The 17,161-nt window shown below is 35.5% G+C and overlaps 1 protein-coding gene across 1 annotated transcript in view; it reads left to right on the forward strand.

Annotated features, from left to right (window-relative positions):
• LOC140151676 (uncharacterized) overlaps positions 1–16,218 on the forward strand; it is a 96,924-nt gene extending 80,706 nt beyond the window's left edge. Inside the window, 17 exon segments of the mRNA XM_072174015.1 lie at positions 493–615; positions 1,146–1,259; positions 1,584–1,614; positions 1,616–1,689; positions 1,830–1,943; positions 2,293–2,406; positions 2,687–2,803; positions 3,151–3,516; positions 4,558–4,785; positions 5,651–5,767; positions 7,237–7,356; positions 8,029–8,139; positions 9,849–9,959; positions 10,764–10,889; positions 11,459–11,572; positions 13,680–13,793; positions 14,747–16,218. Of these exon segments, the coding sequence (XP_072030116.1) occupies positions 493–615; positions 1,146–1,259; positions 1,584–1,614; positions 1,616–1,689; positions 1,830–1,943; positions 2,293–2,406; positions 2,687–2,803; positions 3,151–3,516; positions 4,558–4,785; positions 5,651–5,767; positions 7,237–7,356; positions 8,029–8,139; positions 9,849–9,959; positions 10,764–10,889; positions 11,459–11,572; positions 13,680–13,793; positions 14,747–14,958 (2,306 nt within the window). The 3' untranslated portion in view covers positions 14,959–16,218.
• Positions 16,219–17,161: the final 943 nt, after the last annotated feature.

Genomic DNA, 17,161 nt, shown 5'->3' on the forward strand with positions numbered 1-17,161 from the left:
GTGCAGGGCTCGCTATGTAGTATAGATACCAATCCACAGTGTTATATGCAGACCTGCCTATTTTGGACTGATCAAATTATAGATATTTAAGTTTGAATTATAGATGAATAAAACTTTTATGGAAGTATTTTTAAGTCAACTATTTCTGTATGCTAGGAATTCTTTTGTGTTCTCTGGGTGTGAATATTAACATCCATTTTTGCAACAACATGTACACCAATCATATCTCCACAAGCATGAGGTTATGCTGGAAATATACAACCCACGTCATTTACATTTTGACAATATGGAAAGCTTTTTCATAACAGGTCTCCCAAAAGATCCACATTACAAGAAAATTGTAATAATATATTGAAAGATAAATAGAAATCAATAAGATTATTGTTTAGAATGAATATCATGAGTTAGTGGTTTATAAAAATGAATATATTACTATAAAACATTGTCATTGGAATATATGTTTGTGATTGACTGTGTTTGTTTGTCTTACAGTGGTGGATACATGCTTATCTCAGCCATGCGCTAATGGTGGTACATGTGGCAATAATTGTCCATCGTTGTTCTCATTCACATGCACATGTCCAGAATGTTGGCAAGGAAGTGACTGCACACAAGGTATGGAGGTTTATAATAAACAATGTCAATTGTTTTTTTGTTTGATAGAAGTCAAATGTTAGATGATCATCGGTGAAATGAAGGCTGTAATACTTTCTCACACATACTTTTTTCTGCAATCTTTTATATATGAAGCGTATCCAAAGAGTTTAGACTATAGTCTGTATGCCTTCATTGAGGCAGTAATTTAGATATTGTTTTTATTGTATCTCTAAACATAATGAGTATTTAAAATTTATTAAAAAAATACATTTTCAGAAAGGAAATGATGCAAGTAATCTAACTAGCAAAACAGATATTCCTGCAAAAATGAGAAAATCTGCCTTGGGGAAGACATAGAGACTATATTAGAAGAGCTAAGTGTATATATTGCCAGATACTCAAGTGTAGTTCATAACTGATAATCTTATTGTGTTCATTTGCTGGCTACATTTCCTTTTCATGATCAAGTTTTTTAAGATGTAATCAAGCTACTTTGTTCTTGAAGTCACCTAACCTAGTTTGATTATTCTTCCTTTCCTACTATCCAGCTGTTGATGTTTGTCAATCCGGTCCATGTTTGAATGGAGCAACTTGCAGCAACATGTGTCCTGACTATCAATGTACATGTCCTGATGGATATGTAGGAGATCAGTGTGAGACAGGTAAGTAATGGACCAGTTGTTCATTTAGATAATACATTCTATTGTATAACTAAGTGTTACTTGATTATACCTGTTGCCACAATGTCTAAGATGTCTCTATTTTCAGTTCGATTATAATCAATACCAGGTTACAAGAACCATATCAAATATCAGAAACAGTATTTTGATTGTGATTTTCTCCTGGTTCTTCATAAAAATATAAAAAAGAAAAATTTGTTTATATTTCTTCTTCAGTTAATAATACCTACTTTTACAGATGTTGTTGCATCAACTTCTAAATTTTATGAATCATTTCGTCATGTAACAATATTAATTTTTCTGCAGATTTGTGTGCTCCTAATCCTTGTGAGAATTCGCCTGTGTGTCCGCATACCAGGAGCTTTCCTATGTGAATGTGATGAGTGTCATACCGGACCAATGTGTGAAATAGGTAGGTTTGGCAGATTATGAAACTTAAGAGGAGTCAGACAAAACTAATAGTTCAAACAAGTCAAACAAGATTATGGTTTGAAAATCATTCTTGTCATTGTTTACTAATGACCAATATTTCGTTATCTTTCATGATTTCAGAGGTGAATATTTGTGAGAGTCTTCCATGTCAGAATGATGGTACATGTAGCAATATGTGTTCCAGTTACTCCTGTACCTGTCTACCAGGATATGAGGGACCTAATTGTGGCATCAGTAAGTACAACTATTATATGAAGCAAATATTGTGTGTATTTGTAGGAATATCAAAGTAAAGCAGTGTAATTTCTAAGAATATTTTAGCTTGAATTTAGGTAGCTGCTGTAGTGTTCAATTCAGTAAGCTAAATTGATAATTAAGAGATGATGAGCTTTGAGAGGACATCAAACACTTTGCATCTATTTTAAAATATTTTCATAGATTTTTTTGAATTGGAAATTGTCCTCATATTCTTAATTTCCCAAACTATATTTCCATAGTATAATAACCATTGCATGTAGGCTTACCATATATGTGCAATTTTTTGAATGAATTAGTTACATCTCATATTGTTTTGTGTCTACAGGAACCAACCTATGCCTAAGTGGACCATGTCAAAATGGAGGACAGTGTGTGAATGAGTTTACCTCATACAGATGTGAATGTCCAGGTGGATATGATGGGGACAATTGTGAAAATGGTTAGTACAGGGCTTCAAATGGCAGGTGCCATTTCATTAATTGACTGAACAGGGCATCATACGGGTCTCCATGTAGTACCCAGTTTCTGTTGAAACAATTTAAGTTGTGTGGGTATCATTCTGTTCATTGCTTAGTTTCAGCACCTTATAGAAATATAGATTTTGAAAAACCTAGACAAAATTCACTTTGAAAAATAAGAAATTTGTATGATTTTATATGCAAGTTGTATATTTTTTCATGTGATTTACATTGTGATTATCTAATTTGCATAATTGACAGATATTGACGAGTGCGCCAGTAGCCCATGTCAGAATGGAGGTTTTTGCAGTGAGTTGTCAATTAATGGCTACTTTTGCATATGCACTGGAAACTTTATTGGAGACAACTGTGAACAAAGTAAGTACTATCTGAAGAAGAAAATATATGAATAGCCTATTATGTCCCCACAGTTAATCATGAAATGACATCTATTAAGAAATGGTTATCACATACTGCAGAATGTAGGCATGTTGTCTGTGAGGGTCGACGTTAAGTCAGGTTTGCGTGAGCCAACTCGAAAATTGCGCAAGCGTACACAAAAGAAACTTAGCGTGTATGATAAGCTATGATATTAATCTATGGGTTATCATCTACAGAAGGTCCACCATTGAGTGTTTTCATTTGTCATCCCTTACTTCAACTTCATTATCAACTTTGCTCTGTAGATCACATTTCTCTCATGTGATATTTTGTTTCATTAACAGCTGTGTCGCAAGGATGTAATGCCAACTTCACCATCCCTGAAAATGGAATTGCTACCATTCGCTCTCCCAATTATCCTATGGACTATGAACCCAACCAAGACTGTGTCTGGATAGCAGAGATTTCACTTGGGAAGAGAGTACGCATCATCTTCACAAATTTCACCACTGAATTGAATTACGATTGGTTGGAAGTAGGTAATGGAAATAATCCAGATGACGTGTCTACAAGAGTTATTATGCACTCAGGTCCAACGAGTCCCAAGAATTTTGTGTCATCAGGGAACATGATATGGCTGCATTTCAAGACAGATGATGGCAAGCAGGAGAGTGGTTTCACTATAGAATTGAAGGATGATGAATTGGCCTGTAAGTATAAACAAGCCATATATGGCAGTGTACAGGGTTGTAGCTACAGTGGCGGTGGTGGGTGGCAGAGCCCACCACTCAGTTTCGAGCCCACCACTCAACTGCAATTTAAGCACTAGAGCCCACCACTGAGGCCAAAATTGCACCATTTTATTGAATTAGTCAAGAATTTAGTCCATTTTGGCAAAAAATTACTAAATATGCAAGATTTTCATCAAATGTCACCCAGCACTAAAATATCTTAGCTACAACCCTGGCAGTGTATAGTAGAAATATTGTTTCACTACATTAATTGCTTTTTATTATTTTCATCATTCTTAAAGACTAAGAGATTAAAGTTATTGCAATCTTATTGGTTCTTAGCCGTGTTATATGACACAATATAACATGGTTCAGCGTGTGCACATCGACATGCTGTTTGAACCAATAAAGAGGTCCATAGCAACAACAAGACTGATGGATTAGCCCTAGGTAATTCCTTGTAAAATGTAGGATTTAATTTAATTAAAATTTGGTATACTTATTATTAATATTTTTATTTGAATTGAAGTCTTTAAGAATGAGAATAAAGGTATTGTTTTTGGGCACTATTGTGCATCTATCATCTGATATAACTAGGTGACACCACTATCTTTGGTGTAAGACAACTTGGCTTCGCCTCATTTTTCTACTCGAAATAATGATGTCACCAATGTTATATGAGATGATAGATGCATGACTGCAGCAAAAAGCAATGCCTTAATTTTCTAAATAGACACCATTATGATGTTAGAAAGGCAACATTTACCAAAGTGCCCAATATGCCTTTAATGAATTATATTGTAAAAATGCCATCTTATTCATAAATTTGCATAATTTATTAATCTATGTGTAAATAAGAAGAGCAGATGTGGCAATTTTCAGGGCAAAATTCTCTTAGATAAAAATACTATGAATAATTATGTATGAAATTTGGGCAGAATAATATATGCTCAGCTCAAACCAAACTATTTTTTGATCACTGTTTAATACAATGTTTTATCATACTTTTTCCTTCCTTAGCTGTGGAGCCATGTGCAAGTAACCCATGCAATAATGGTGGTACATGTGTCGATGATGTTGAAAACTTTGTGTGTGTTTGTCCGTTTGGATTTGGTGGTTTCAACTGTGACAAGAAGAGCTTCTGTGAACCTAACCCATGCCAGAATGGAGCTACATGTAGAACACAGTTTGATGGTAGCATTATCTGTGATTGTGCCGAGTTCTTCAAAGGAGATAGATGTGAACAATGTAAGAAGAATCAGTATGGAATATAAAACAATGTGTATTGATTGGGTGAATGATTGAATGGTCAATCAATCAATCAATCAATTCATTCCTTTATTCATTCATGGATTCACTCTTTCATTGATTGAGTGATTGATTCATACATTCATTTAGAAGTGAGTAAAGCGCTCCACAGACTCCGAGTATTGTACGTACAATATTGTATGTAACATATATACGTTATTTAATCTATTGCCATTCTATTTCCAGTAATGTTTAAGTTCTAACGAATGTTTGATGACGAAAAATCGATAATATGTTACATACAATACCTAGCAGAAATATATTATCGATTTTACGTCATCAAACATTCGTTAGAACTTAAACATTACTGGAAATAGAAAAGCAATAGATTAAATAACGTATATATGTTACATACAATATTGTACGTACAATAAAAAGTCTGAATACTGCTTAAATGAGGGAATGAGTCCAGTCAAGTTGCTCTTTGAAAATGCGATATAAATCCAGGCCCAATTACTAGCAATTGGCCTCCTTTGGCCAATTTCACTCCCAGCTGGCCAAGCCCACCCCAATGATAAACCACAGCTGACAAGCCAAATGATAGAAAATTGTTGTGTAATAAGGGCATTATGAAACATGTTGGCACACTTTTCACACCATGTTCGTAGCTCTATAATAGGGGATCAGCATGGGATGATTGGAAGGATTAGTGGTTTTGATTTTTATTCCTTTTTTGTAGAGCAACTGGACTATAAATGTCCACACATTTGACCAAGTGCCAAACAATGATTAATAAGTAAACAGAAGCTCATATAATTACTGATTGTTTGTAAATTTTAAATGATTTTCTTGCATTTATTTCCAGCTGTATTTGACACTTGTAGTGATACTGCATGTTTCAATGGTGGCACATGCATAGAACATTCTACTGGCATCAACTGTACCTGCCCAGATGGATATACAGGAGAATTCTGCCATGAAGGTAAGCAGTGTTTGCATTTGAAATAATTTAATATACCATGCGATTATGAAGATTATCATTCATCCAGGTAATAACAACTATGAACTTAAGATTGTAATCAGATCTACTGGACTTACATTTTTATGAGTGGCAATATTTCACATCCTATCTTGTGAGTGGCAATATTTCACATCCTATTTGACTTTGTTCATAATGCTCATGATCACAATACAAGGAGTCATTCTTCAAACGCATTGATCGTGCCTAAATATAATTCTAATAGTGGTAAACGTACATTTATTGTAAGAGCTGCAAATTTATGGAATAACTTGCCACCATCATATCGTGTAAACCTTGAAACTCTGTCTTTGCATCAATTCAAGACGAGCATCATTATTTCTGCTAAATCATAATCATTTATTATCATATTGTATGTATTTTTGATTTATATCGTTCATGTACTTGAGATGCATTATTTTCTTTCACATTATTATTCATGTTCTTGTATATATTTTAAATATCATGTTATTTTGTATTTATTCTGTAAAAATGTTGTAAATATCGTTGTATGAGGGCCTGCTTGGAAAGCAGTGCTTGCCACTGAAGTAGTTTAAATCCCTCAATAAAGATTTCACAAATCAAAATATCTTGGATGCATCATCAGGCCAACTGATGTTAAAGTGGCAAAAGTTTGTTGACCTATGATGCGGATGTTGTGTCACAGGTCGAAGATGAGCCAAACCTCTTATTGTTCAGCGATCAAGAAGATCCCTCAGAGGGCCTGATGATGCATCGGAGATAGGATGTAAAATATTGCCACACATAAAAACTTAAGTCCAGTAGATCAGATTATAATCTCAAGTTCATAGTAATATATCATGATAATTAGATCTAGTCAAATTGAAATCATCCAAATAACTTAACAAATAGCAGATAGGGAATTTTGATAAGAATACAAAAGTTGTAGGTTACTTTGTTTTCTGCAACTGATAATGGACTGAGTCACATGTCAGCAATATCCAATTTTATAAATGACTTCTGTTCATGGATATATGGATGATTTGCTGAAAGTATGGGAGAGGGGTAAAGTCCAACAGAGAGTGTATGTCCTTATGAGAGCAATTCTGAAGAAATAAATCAGTGATGTGACATAACATGTATGTCAACAGTGTACAATTAACCTAGTGTGCTCCCCATTTTGGACAACCTGCTACACAAATTTAAGCTTGTATAGCAATTTGTAACATTGTAAACATGCTAACATCATAAGAACATCACCTAAAATAAAGTTTTCCCTAAAAATTGCTACACAAATTTTCAAAATGAATCGGATCCTGTATGTCAATTTGGTCTATATTGTGTGACAGTTTGTGCACTCCACTTTAATTACATGTAGGAATTCTGCTTTGTAGACTTCTAAAAAGTGAAGTCAGTGACTTGCAGGTGCATCTTGGCTCATAATATTCCAAATAATGTTGTTTTCTACACAGATTTTGATGAGTGTTCTTCAGACCCTTGCCAGAATGGTGGTATCTGTTTGAATTCAGTCAACATGTTCTATTGTAGCTGTATAGATCCTTCTTTTACTGGTGATTTTTGTGAAGATCTAGGTGAGTTTCTATCTGTTAAAATTACATGAAATAACTGACCCAGCAAGTGAAATTTTTATATCAGTGAAAACAATCTTGAATAGCATGCCAAGTATAGATTAATTAGACAGGATCCAGTATACAAGTATGAAAATTAGACCAAGATCATGTTTATATCGTTATTATTCTTCTTCCTTATTAGTGCCTCCCTCATATGTATGAGTATTATCGCACTGCGTACAGACAAGCTGTACTTATTTTTTACTCTGGAACCTACCTTATTAGTGCCTCCCTCATATGTATGAGTATTATTGCACTGCATACAGACAAGCTGTACTTATTTTTTACTCTGGAACCTAGAGTAGATGAGGGTATTTTTGAAGTACAGTCAACAGTACCGGAATGATCCCCTGCTCTTTTCGAATAGCCTGTGACATTCTTTAACATGCACACTGCATTAATGTCAGAAATACATGTACATGGGACCGACGGCTTAAAGTGCCCTCCAAAGCCCTAAGCAAGTAGAGTGAAGTGCCTTGCTCAAGGATATAAAGAGCCAGCCGAGCTCAGGCGGACCTTGGATTCGAACCCTCGACCTTTGGATTCACAGTCCAATGCCTTAACCGCTAGGCCACGCTCCCCTCCCCTTAACATATTTTAACATAAGTTTCCTCCATATTGTTTTAATTTCAGTGGCTTGTGTTAGTGATCCTTGTTTCAATGGTGGTAAATGCTTACCACTACCTCAAGGTGGTTTTACTTGTAAATGTCGTGATGGATATAGAGGGGACAACTGTGAGACAGGTATGCTATTCCAGTTGAAATACATACACCCCTATGGAAGACACAATTGTAATCTTCCACACAGGGAGTGCATGGGGTTACCTGAATGGGTGACTCCATTTGAAATGTACACCTCTGTGTGGGAGCTTAATGTCAAGTCTTCCATAGGGAGTGTATTTATTTGAACTAGGATATCACTTTCTACATAACTAAAGGCTGTATAAGTCATTGAGTAGATGCAAGTTCTATTTCAATGTCGCAAAATGTGAATATAAAGATTTACACATTTTAAACAGAAATTGGAAATGAAATCAATCTATAATTTGCATTTTTTTATGTTAATACACTGGACCATTCTTTGCTTTTCTATTCAAAACTTGTATAACTAGCGGGCCCCGCTAGTTGAGTAAACGGGAGCGGTTAGTACACGGGAGTGGTTAGTAAACATGGTAAACGGTGATGATAATCATGGTGTCTTGGTGTAGATTATTCATCCAGTATAGTAATGACCATGTTAGCTTGATAATCATATGTTAGCTCCTGTCATATTAAAGAAGCTAAATAACTTTAAGTGAATATCCAGACCTGTGATAATGTTGTTACTCACTCAATCCCTCAGATTTCTTTTGAAACAGCTTGTGACAAAATGGTTGATCTTTAACTTTATCCCAACAAACATAAAACATTAATGTTAGAAGAGATTGCTAGAAAAGCAGCAAAACATTTTAAGCGAGCCCGTGTTAATAGCTAGGCCTACATTATAGCCAGGATTTATTTGCAGGGGTCGCAGAATTTCCAAAATGTGGACTTTCAAGTTCCACTAAAGTGGGCTCACCAACCCCCTATCATTTAATCTTTTCGGGCTATACTGAACAGTTGAACGACTCTGTTAGCTATATTTTAACATTCCATTCCATCTGAAAGTGGACTTTTTTTGCAAATCTGTCATCCAATAACCCCCCCCTCTTTTCATCAGCTTACACCCAATGATCCCCCAGAAATGGCTTCAAGGCCTTTGCTTTGACCCAGTTTCCAATGCTGAGGGGACACAGCCGGCTGCACGGCGCGCCACACAATGGTGCTTCGTGGCCATTCAAAAAGGTGGCGGCAAAAAACTTCCGAGTGTGCCCCCCCTTCCAAATTCCTGGATCCGCCACTGTCTCAGAGAAGCAGTCAGTCACGTACACACCCAGACAAACATACGTAGGCCTACGTGCGGTAAGCCAACATTAAATGCGTCCATACCATGCGCCGCAATGCGCGTGAACCATGGTGCTGTGTACGCGCAGGTGCGTGACTCGCCACTTATTACGCGTGTTGGACACCGCTTGCATTTGACGCATTTGCTGTCATGAACTGAATCATAAGGTTATTGACCTCAACGGCCTAGCAACCGAACAGTTTTTTTGTTATTTCCATAGTGACTGAATAGTTTTGCAAAAATGAACGTCAGATGGTTTAATGGCAATATGTACCCGATCAATGTACGAATAAAGCAGAGCTGAAAGTGAAAGCATCTCGGAGACTGCTTCTGGACAAGATTTAGCGACTTCCTTTTATTTATATAGATTATTATATTACCTGTAGTTGCAAACTACCAAATTATTTTAGTACTATAAAAGTGATTAAGTGACTATGGAAGTGATTATGAATGAACATTACTATTATCATTTCTTTACATACTATTACCATGTTGCTGACTGTACTTTGTTATATGGATTTTATTACAGATATCGATGAATGTGCCAGTGACCCTTGCATAAATGGCATCTGTCAGAATATGGAGGCCTCATTCAACTGTGCCTGTGATCTTGGCTATATTGGTACACATTGTGAAATACGTAAGTGATGAACTCAAACTTAATAGTGTAATCAGGTGATGGTCATACTGTGCTTTTGTAGGGCCACTTGGTGAGATACTTATTGGACAAAAACATTGGTAACATTTACAGATAAATTTTACACTTCTATTATCCCCTGGTATGGTATCAATGAACCTTTGGAGGGGATGTTTTTGTTTACATAGGGCTATATACCCACCCATGGAAGTTGCAGTCAGTAGGTTCACCTACTGCTTGAAACCCAACTTCTCAGTTGCTAATGTATGGTGCATTAAAAGTAACAAGTACACAAGTAATACACTGCACATAGTGTGGTCACATATAAATTACTGTTTAATATGCAAGTACTGTTGCAATAAAAGACACTTTTCCAACTTGAAAGAATTATCATTGCTAGGGATGTTCATAAAATTTTGAAGTTCAATATTCATTGAAAGAGAATCAAATTACCTAAACAATAAAGGGTCAATCATGTTTCTAGTGCATATACTTTTGAAGTTACAGACAAAAATAGTGTCACCATATTGTCCAAAATTTTGTGTGTGAAATTGTGACAGCAGGCACATGTACAATGTACACTACTGTATGTGACCCCAGATGACCTCCTATTCTTTCCTGTAAGAAAGCTGTTTTGGATGGTCTTGATTTACACACAAATTGCTTATGCGCTTTAACAAGTGTCAACTTGTGGAACATAGATTGCACTATGTGATAGTTTAGGTTTTGGTTGTAAAAATTAATTTTTAGGGATAGTGTGTGATGTGAGCCTGCCTATCATTGCTTTGTGACATTCATTTCTTGCAGCTCTTGGTGAAGGTTGTGATAATGATCCATGTGCGAATAACTCAACTTGTGTAGAACTGAACACTATTGATAGGCAATACAGGTGTGATTGTAGTGAAGGATACCAGGGCAAACAATGTCAAGAAGGTAAGACTAAGCTATTATCATTGATTGGTGTGTCATTTGTTTACAACAATCATCAGATTTCCCACAGACTTATTAAAGCCATATTGCAACATTTCTATAAGAATAGATTAGCATTTCTTTTCCATAAAGTGTTAACTTTTACTGTCAACTGTCCCCTTTTAATTTTGAGCCGAACAAGTGAGGTAAAACAAAGAAAATTGGAATTTTCTACCAGCGCCAATGCGTGTTACACTGGCGTCGTAATACGGTATGATCCTTTGATGTGTCCCACAAGCCGTGTACTTATTGTGTTATGAACATCGCATGCGTGTTCAACTAATATTTCCATCGTATTAATAAACCATCTCAGATTTTGACAAAACTTCTCCTTAGCAAATGTTACAATATGGCTTTAATGGAAACAAGATACACCACGTGTTCAGGACATGCAAAAAATACACGAGTAAAATGGAATCAATGAAAAGCATTTTTATTCTTTTCCACAATACCTTGAATTTTCAAATGACCAACAAAAAATTTTACTATTATTTCCCCTTCTGATTTCAAATATTTTGATTTAAACTTTGCAGAGGTTAATGAGTGTCTTTCTGACCCTTGCAAGAATGGTGCAGTTTGTGAGGATAATACTGGCTATTTCATCTGTCGCTGTCTGCCTGGATTCCAAGGAGATTTCTGCAGTCTAGGTAAAGACATTTTAACATGATACTTCCAATTCACCTTGAGTTTGGCAGCGATGTCAATGCTTTTACATGGTTGTGCCGCAAGCATAGTGGCAAACTACTGGCGAACTGCCCGTATATGCGGGGTCTGCCGTATTATGTTAGTGTGCGTGATTCCACACATTGACCAGCGAGATATGCACCTATGTCATTACCAAACTTGAGGTGAAATAAAGTAGATATTTAATCACCCTTTAAATAGTCCAGATGCTAATAAAATAGGGAAATGTGGTACAATTACCAAATAGGGTGCAACTTGCTAGACTTGAGTCCAGTCCTCATTTACGGAGTTTAGATTTAGGGTTGGGGTAGGGTAGTGTTGTAATAAGACTAGTAGAGTTGCATCCCATTCGGTAATCACATTGGAAATGTTTTAATATAAAGGCTTAATGCTTATAATACATGTATGATCTCTAATGGTGTTATACTATTACCATAAACATTTGATAATAAGCATATGTGCCTATTAACAGGTTGCTCGGACAAGAACACATTTTTAAGTTTGTTAAACTTTTTCTTTTAATTTACAAATATCTGTAACACAGATAGTTAAGAACAAATTTTAAAGTTTTTTAAACTTTTTCTTTTAATTTTTAACAATCTATCCTAAACAATGTCCGAGCAACTTGTGAATAGGCACATGCTTATTATTTTTACGGTATACTCCACAAGAGTACTTGGAGCGTCTGTTTCCACACAGGCATTATGAGTATCATGTGTCTGCTAAATGTTGACGGCATACCCCAGTTGTGTCATCAATCGTGAAAAATGACTATTTTCATCATTGGGTCATTTTTTGGGGATGATGGTGTCTTAAAATGGCATGCGAGTCTGCATTTCATCATTATAGACATGTGTATTCAGTGAACCAAATCCGTAATGTATGTATGACCAGAACCAATTAGAGTCAACAGACGCTGAATACAAGCCGCAATTTGACCCCTATAGCTTGACCCCTGGGTTACGGATGGGGTCAACTGCTCTTGCATTGTGCTTAGGATGTCATAAGAACTATTCCTGGTGAATTTCAGCTTAATCGGAACTTAAACATGGATTTTGATTTTTTTTAATTTTTGATTGACCTTTTGACCCCCTTAATGACCTTTGACCTCAATGGAAAAAAAACCTTATGTACACCGACAAAATGCATTGTTCCAGTTTTAATTAAAAAATTCTACTATGTTCAGTTGTTGAGATAAAAATTCTTGAAGTTATCTAGCTAAAAACAGGAAGTGACCCCTTAATGACCTTTGACCCCCAAAATAAAAAATACCGTGCATACATCAGGTAACACTAATTAATGTACGTTGGTTATATTATTCTGGTCTGTTTACATTTTGAGATAAAAATTTTTTGAACATTTTTGATCATTTTGGTTTTTGACCGGAAGTAACCCCTTAATGACCTTTGACCCCAAAACTGTAGGCATCCTAAAGACTCTGGCTAGTAGCAATGCATGTGTGCTAATGGCGACTCTCTGCTATGTAATTTGTAAAGACAGTGATTTTTTGAATATTTTGTAGACTTTGACCGGAAATGACCCCTTAATGACCTTTGACCCCTTATCTGAGCACACCCTATAGACACCGACTAAAGTGGAGTCACATGATATAACCATGTCCTCATCGCATGAAATTTGTGGAAGGAGTAGCATTTTTTGTGAAATCACATTTTTGACCATTATAGCTAGGTCAAAGGTCACAGCAAAGTCAAAGTCAAATGGAAGGTTTGGCCTAGTCCAGTGGTCATTTGGCTCAAGTATGGTTGAAATCTGTCGAAGCATAAGAGAGCTAGGGCGAAATGTGGCAAGTCACGCAAAATGTCACGAGGTTGCCAGAAGAAGAAGAATTGAGAAGAGACAGCACAAGCCGACGTTTGACGTCGGCTTGTAATGAGATGATGAAGTGTTGATTGTGTGACCTCATCATTTATTTATTGTAATTGTGTCGAAATTAGGAAATTATGACAAAATGATGAAAAATACTTCTGTGGATGGTTGTAATGTTAATCATTCATGTTGCATGTTACGATTCACTGACTGATTAATTTCATTATTGCTTCTATTTTTCAGATATCAATGAATGTTTAAGTAGTCCTTGCCAGAATGGTGGTATATGTATAGATAAAGTGAATGAATATACATGCACATCTTGCAAGGTTGGATTCACAGGAACCAATTGTGATGGTAAGAAATATTCTACTCAATCGATAAAGTGATTCACCTCAAAAAGTATTGAGAAAATCATTTGTATCTGAATTAGACCCACATAATTGTGAACATCTATATAGAGGGGGTACTGGTCATTAACGGTGATATTGGTCGTGGCCAACATTCCACAAATAAGGCATACTTGCACAGTCATAAAGTGTACATAGGGGAAAGTAACAGAATTTCAGAATATGGACTAATTGTATTGCTTATGTTTATTTAGGCCTAGGCTTGTATTCAGGGTAAACTGTGCATTTCAGCATTTGATATTGCTACTGTATGTACAATATTTGTGTGAAAACATAATTTTGACCATTCTCTTGGTCAGACTGACATAACACAAAACCAACAAGTGTAAAAAGACATTGCACACACATGCAGTTTGTTGCACTGGCTTGATATGCATGCACAACTAAATGCTTCGCAAAGGGGACAAGCAGGGTAATTGCCAGAAAAGGCATGGCATGCAGTATGGGGTATTTCTGTTTGAGGGGCACCTTATAGATGAAGTTAACCTGATAGATGAGTTATCAACAAAGGCAAGCAACTGGTATATCGATATGCTTGAGCCAACTGCATACAACCACTACACTGTTAGCCTTATTGTGATATGGTGGGAGTTTTAAAAGCACAGGCTCTGAACAAAATATGATGCATGTGCATACACCAGGTAAAAAACAATGGAAATTGTGATAATGCACATGCATACTCCCAGGCAATGACATCACAAGTCAACTCATCTTTAATTTATGTAGGAATATCAGTTTGCATAAATTTAATCATATCAGTGTTTTGGTTGCCCAATGTCAAAATTGATTATCCTTGGGTACCAGGCATGGGATTCTGCCATGTGTCCAGATGTCCATTTTCCAACTGCTAGATTCTTATTTACATAATTTGATGTCATTATTTTTTGTTTTTATTTCTAGAACAAGTTAAAGACCCAAATGAACCAGGAAAAGGCAACCAAACAACATCAGCAATCCAGATTGAATCGTGGTGGATAGGAGTCATAGCAGCATTAGTTGTACTCATTATTGTATTCCTAGTAGTACTGTGTTGTACCTATCGCAAGAGTAAGAAAGCACGCCACCATTATATGATGAAACAAAAACTAAAAGAGCAATTTGGCGACTCATGAGATTAGTTGTTGGGGCAAGGGTGGGATCAAAGATTTTATATTTGTATATAATTGCTGAAGTATGTTGAAATATGATGAGTATTATTTATGTGATGAGTTTTATAAGGGGAATTTAAGATGCCATCTTTCATCCATTTGGGAAATTTATTGCCTTTTGGAAATCATCAATCTGCTACGCTAATTGCCCAAGTCATTTTTACATGTTTCTCATTTGTAATTTTGATTTTCTGAGTAAGAAACCCATAATTAATCAAATTTCCAGCCGCAGTTTTTATTAACTTGTGAAATACATCTCTTTTGATGTGATCCACAATTTAATGAAGAATGCGGCAGGAAATTGATAAATTATGGGTTTCTTACTCAGAAAATCAAAATTGCAAATGAGAAATATGTAAAAATGACTTAGGCAATTAGCGTAGCAGGCTGACGAAATGTGCTTGATTAGTGTAGGTAGGATTGTACTACTCACCTTCAGCTACTGAGTCAAGATGCTATAAACTATCCTAATAGTGCAGTTGGTTTGAGCCCTGGACTTGTGACCCGGAGGTCATGGGTTCAAATCATGGTCAAGAAAATGATATTTTATTTTCATTATTTGGTCAAATAAAGGGGAAAACAGTTTACAATCGAGATTTTAATACCTTTTGCATTGAAATAAAATGACAGCACAGTGCAATTTGCCAATGCATGAGGCTGCTTTCATTGTCTTCTACATTATCAGTAAAAGTTGCAGAGGATTTTAAGCAAATGTTATCTGTCAATTTTTTGTTCTTGAGTATGCAATATTGTTTTTCTAAGTTTTAATTTTATAAAGTGTATTTGTAACATTTAATAAATTGTGTTTTATAATTATGCGTTTCAAAGAATGTGATTTTTTGTACTTAATTGTTTTTATACAAATTATTTTATATTTAAAGTAAATTAGTATTTAACAAAATGTGTGAATATTTTGTTCTAGATGTAATGAAATGAAGGGTAGATAGAATCAACTGTATGTAGATTTAGTCCGGTTCATACTCTTATATCTATCAGAAAAACCAGTTGCTTTTCTCAAGCAAAAACAGCTGGTAATGTCTTACAAGAGGATAGTTGTTTGTCTTTTATAAAGCAATCAGCTCAAAATGACTGCATTTCCAGCATAACAGACAACTTGGTTCAAATTTGATTCATATATGTGACCTACATGAGTAATTGAGGGATGAGAATAAGTTGGGAAATAACTATTACAATAATCTATTATTCTGTGAATGTTTTAATACTCAGGGGTGTGAGAGGCCACAGACCAAAAACGAGGAAAATCACTCAAAACAGCGTAAAATCAGGGTAAAACGCCAAATATGGGCTGAAAATAAAAGAAAAACACATAAATTTTGGCAACAAAAAAAGAGGAAATCAGCTGAAAAGAGGAACTCTCACATCCCTGAATACTAAAAACAATGCAATACTGCATTTAATCAAAAAGGTAGGGTCTTTTAAACCATACTCTATAAAAACTTCAAATAAAAGTTTTGAGTATTAAAAGTTCTGAATTATGTTGATAAATCATAAAATTGAAATGTAAAATTTGACTTGCTTTGACATATACATGCTCATAAAATGGTCAAGTAAACACTGCAGGCAACGAACACTATTGACGGACAATGTAGGGTCTGTCCACACATGAATGGTGAAACTAAGGTGAATAAAACTTGTAATGTGTGTGTCTACAGAATTGCTGTCCATGTTACCAGTGTTTATGTGGGGGTGTGTAGGGGTGTGTGAGCAAGTCAGAGAGAGAGTACATTTGCTTGTACATTATATTTGGCATAATAAGCATGTGTGTGTGCTTCTCAAATTGCTGATTGACCATGATAGGAAATGTACTATTTTAAAAATATGTTTGTCATTATAAATACATCTCAAGAAGTGAAGGAATGGACAAGAGAAGGATTAAGATTGCAGATGAACGTATATGCTGTCTAGAATAGTACACAGAATTATCAATTTTATGACTCGTACCAGGTAGGACTTGAATAGAACTTCCTTAGGTATTAGATATGTATAATATAGATACACTGTTAGTAAACAACAGTGAATAAAAGGATAAATGTCTACACTTCATTTATTGTTCTCAAGTGTACTCACTACAATTGATCATCAAAGCATCAACTACATCCTTGAATGCAGAGTCACACAGTCAAATTTGTGTAGCATGAATAAGTAG

This window comes from Amphiura filiformis, chromosome 1, assembly GCF_039555335.1.
Source record: "Amphiura filiformis chromosome 1, Afil_fr2py, whole genome shotgun sequence".
NCBI classification, from domain to species: Eukaryota; Metazoa; Echinodermata; class Ophiuroidea; order Amphilepidida; family Amphiuridae; genus Amphiura; species Amphiura filiformis.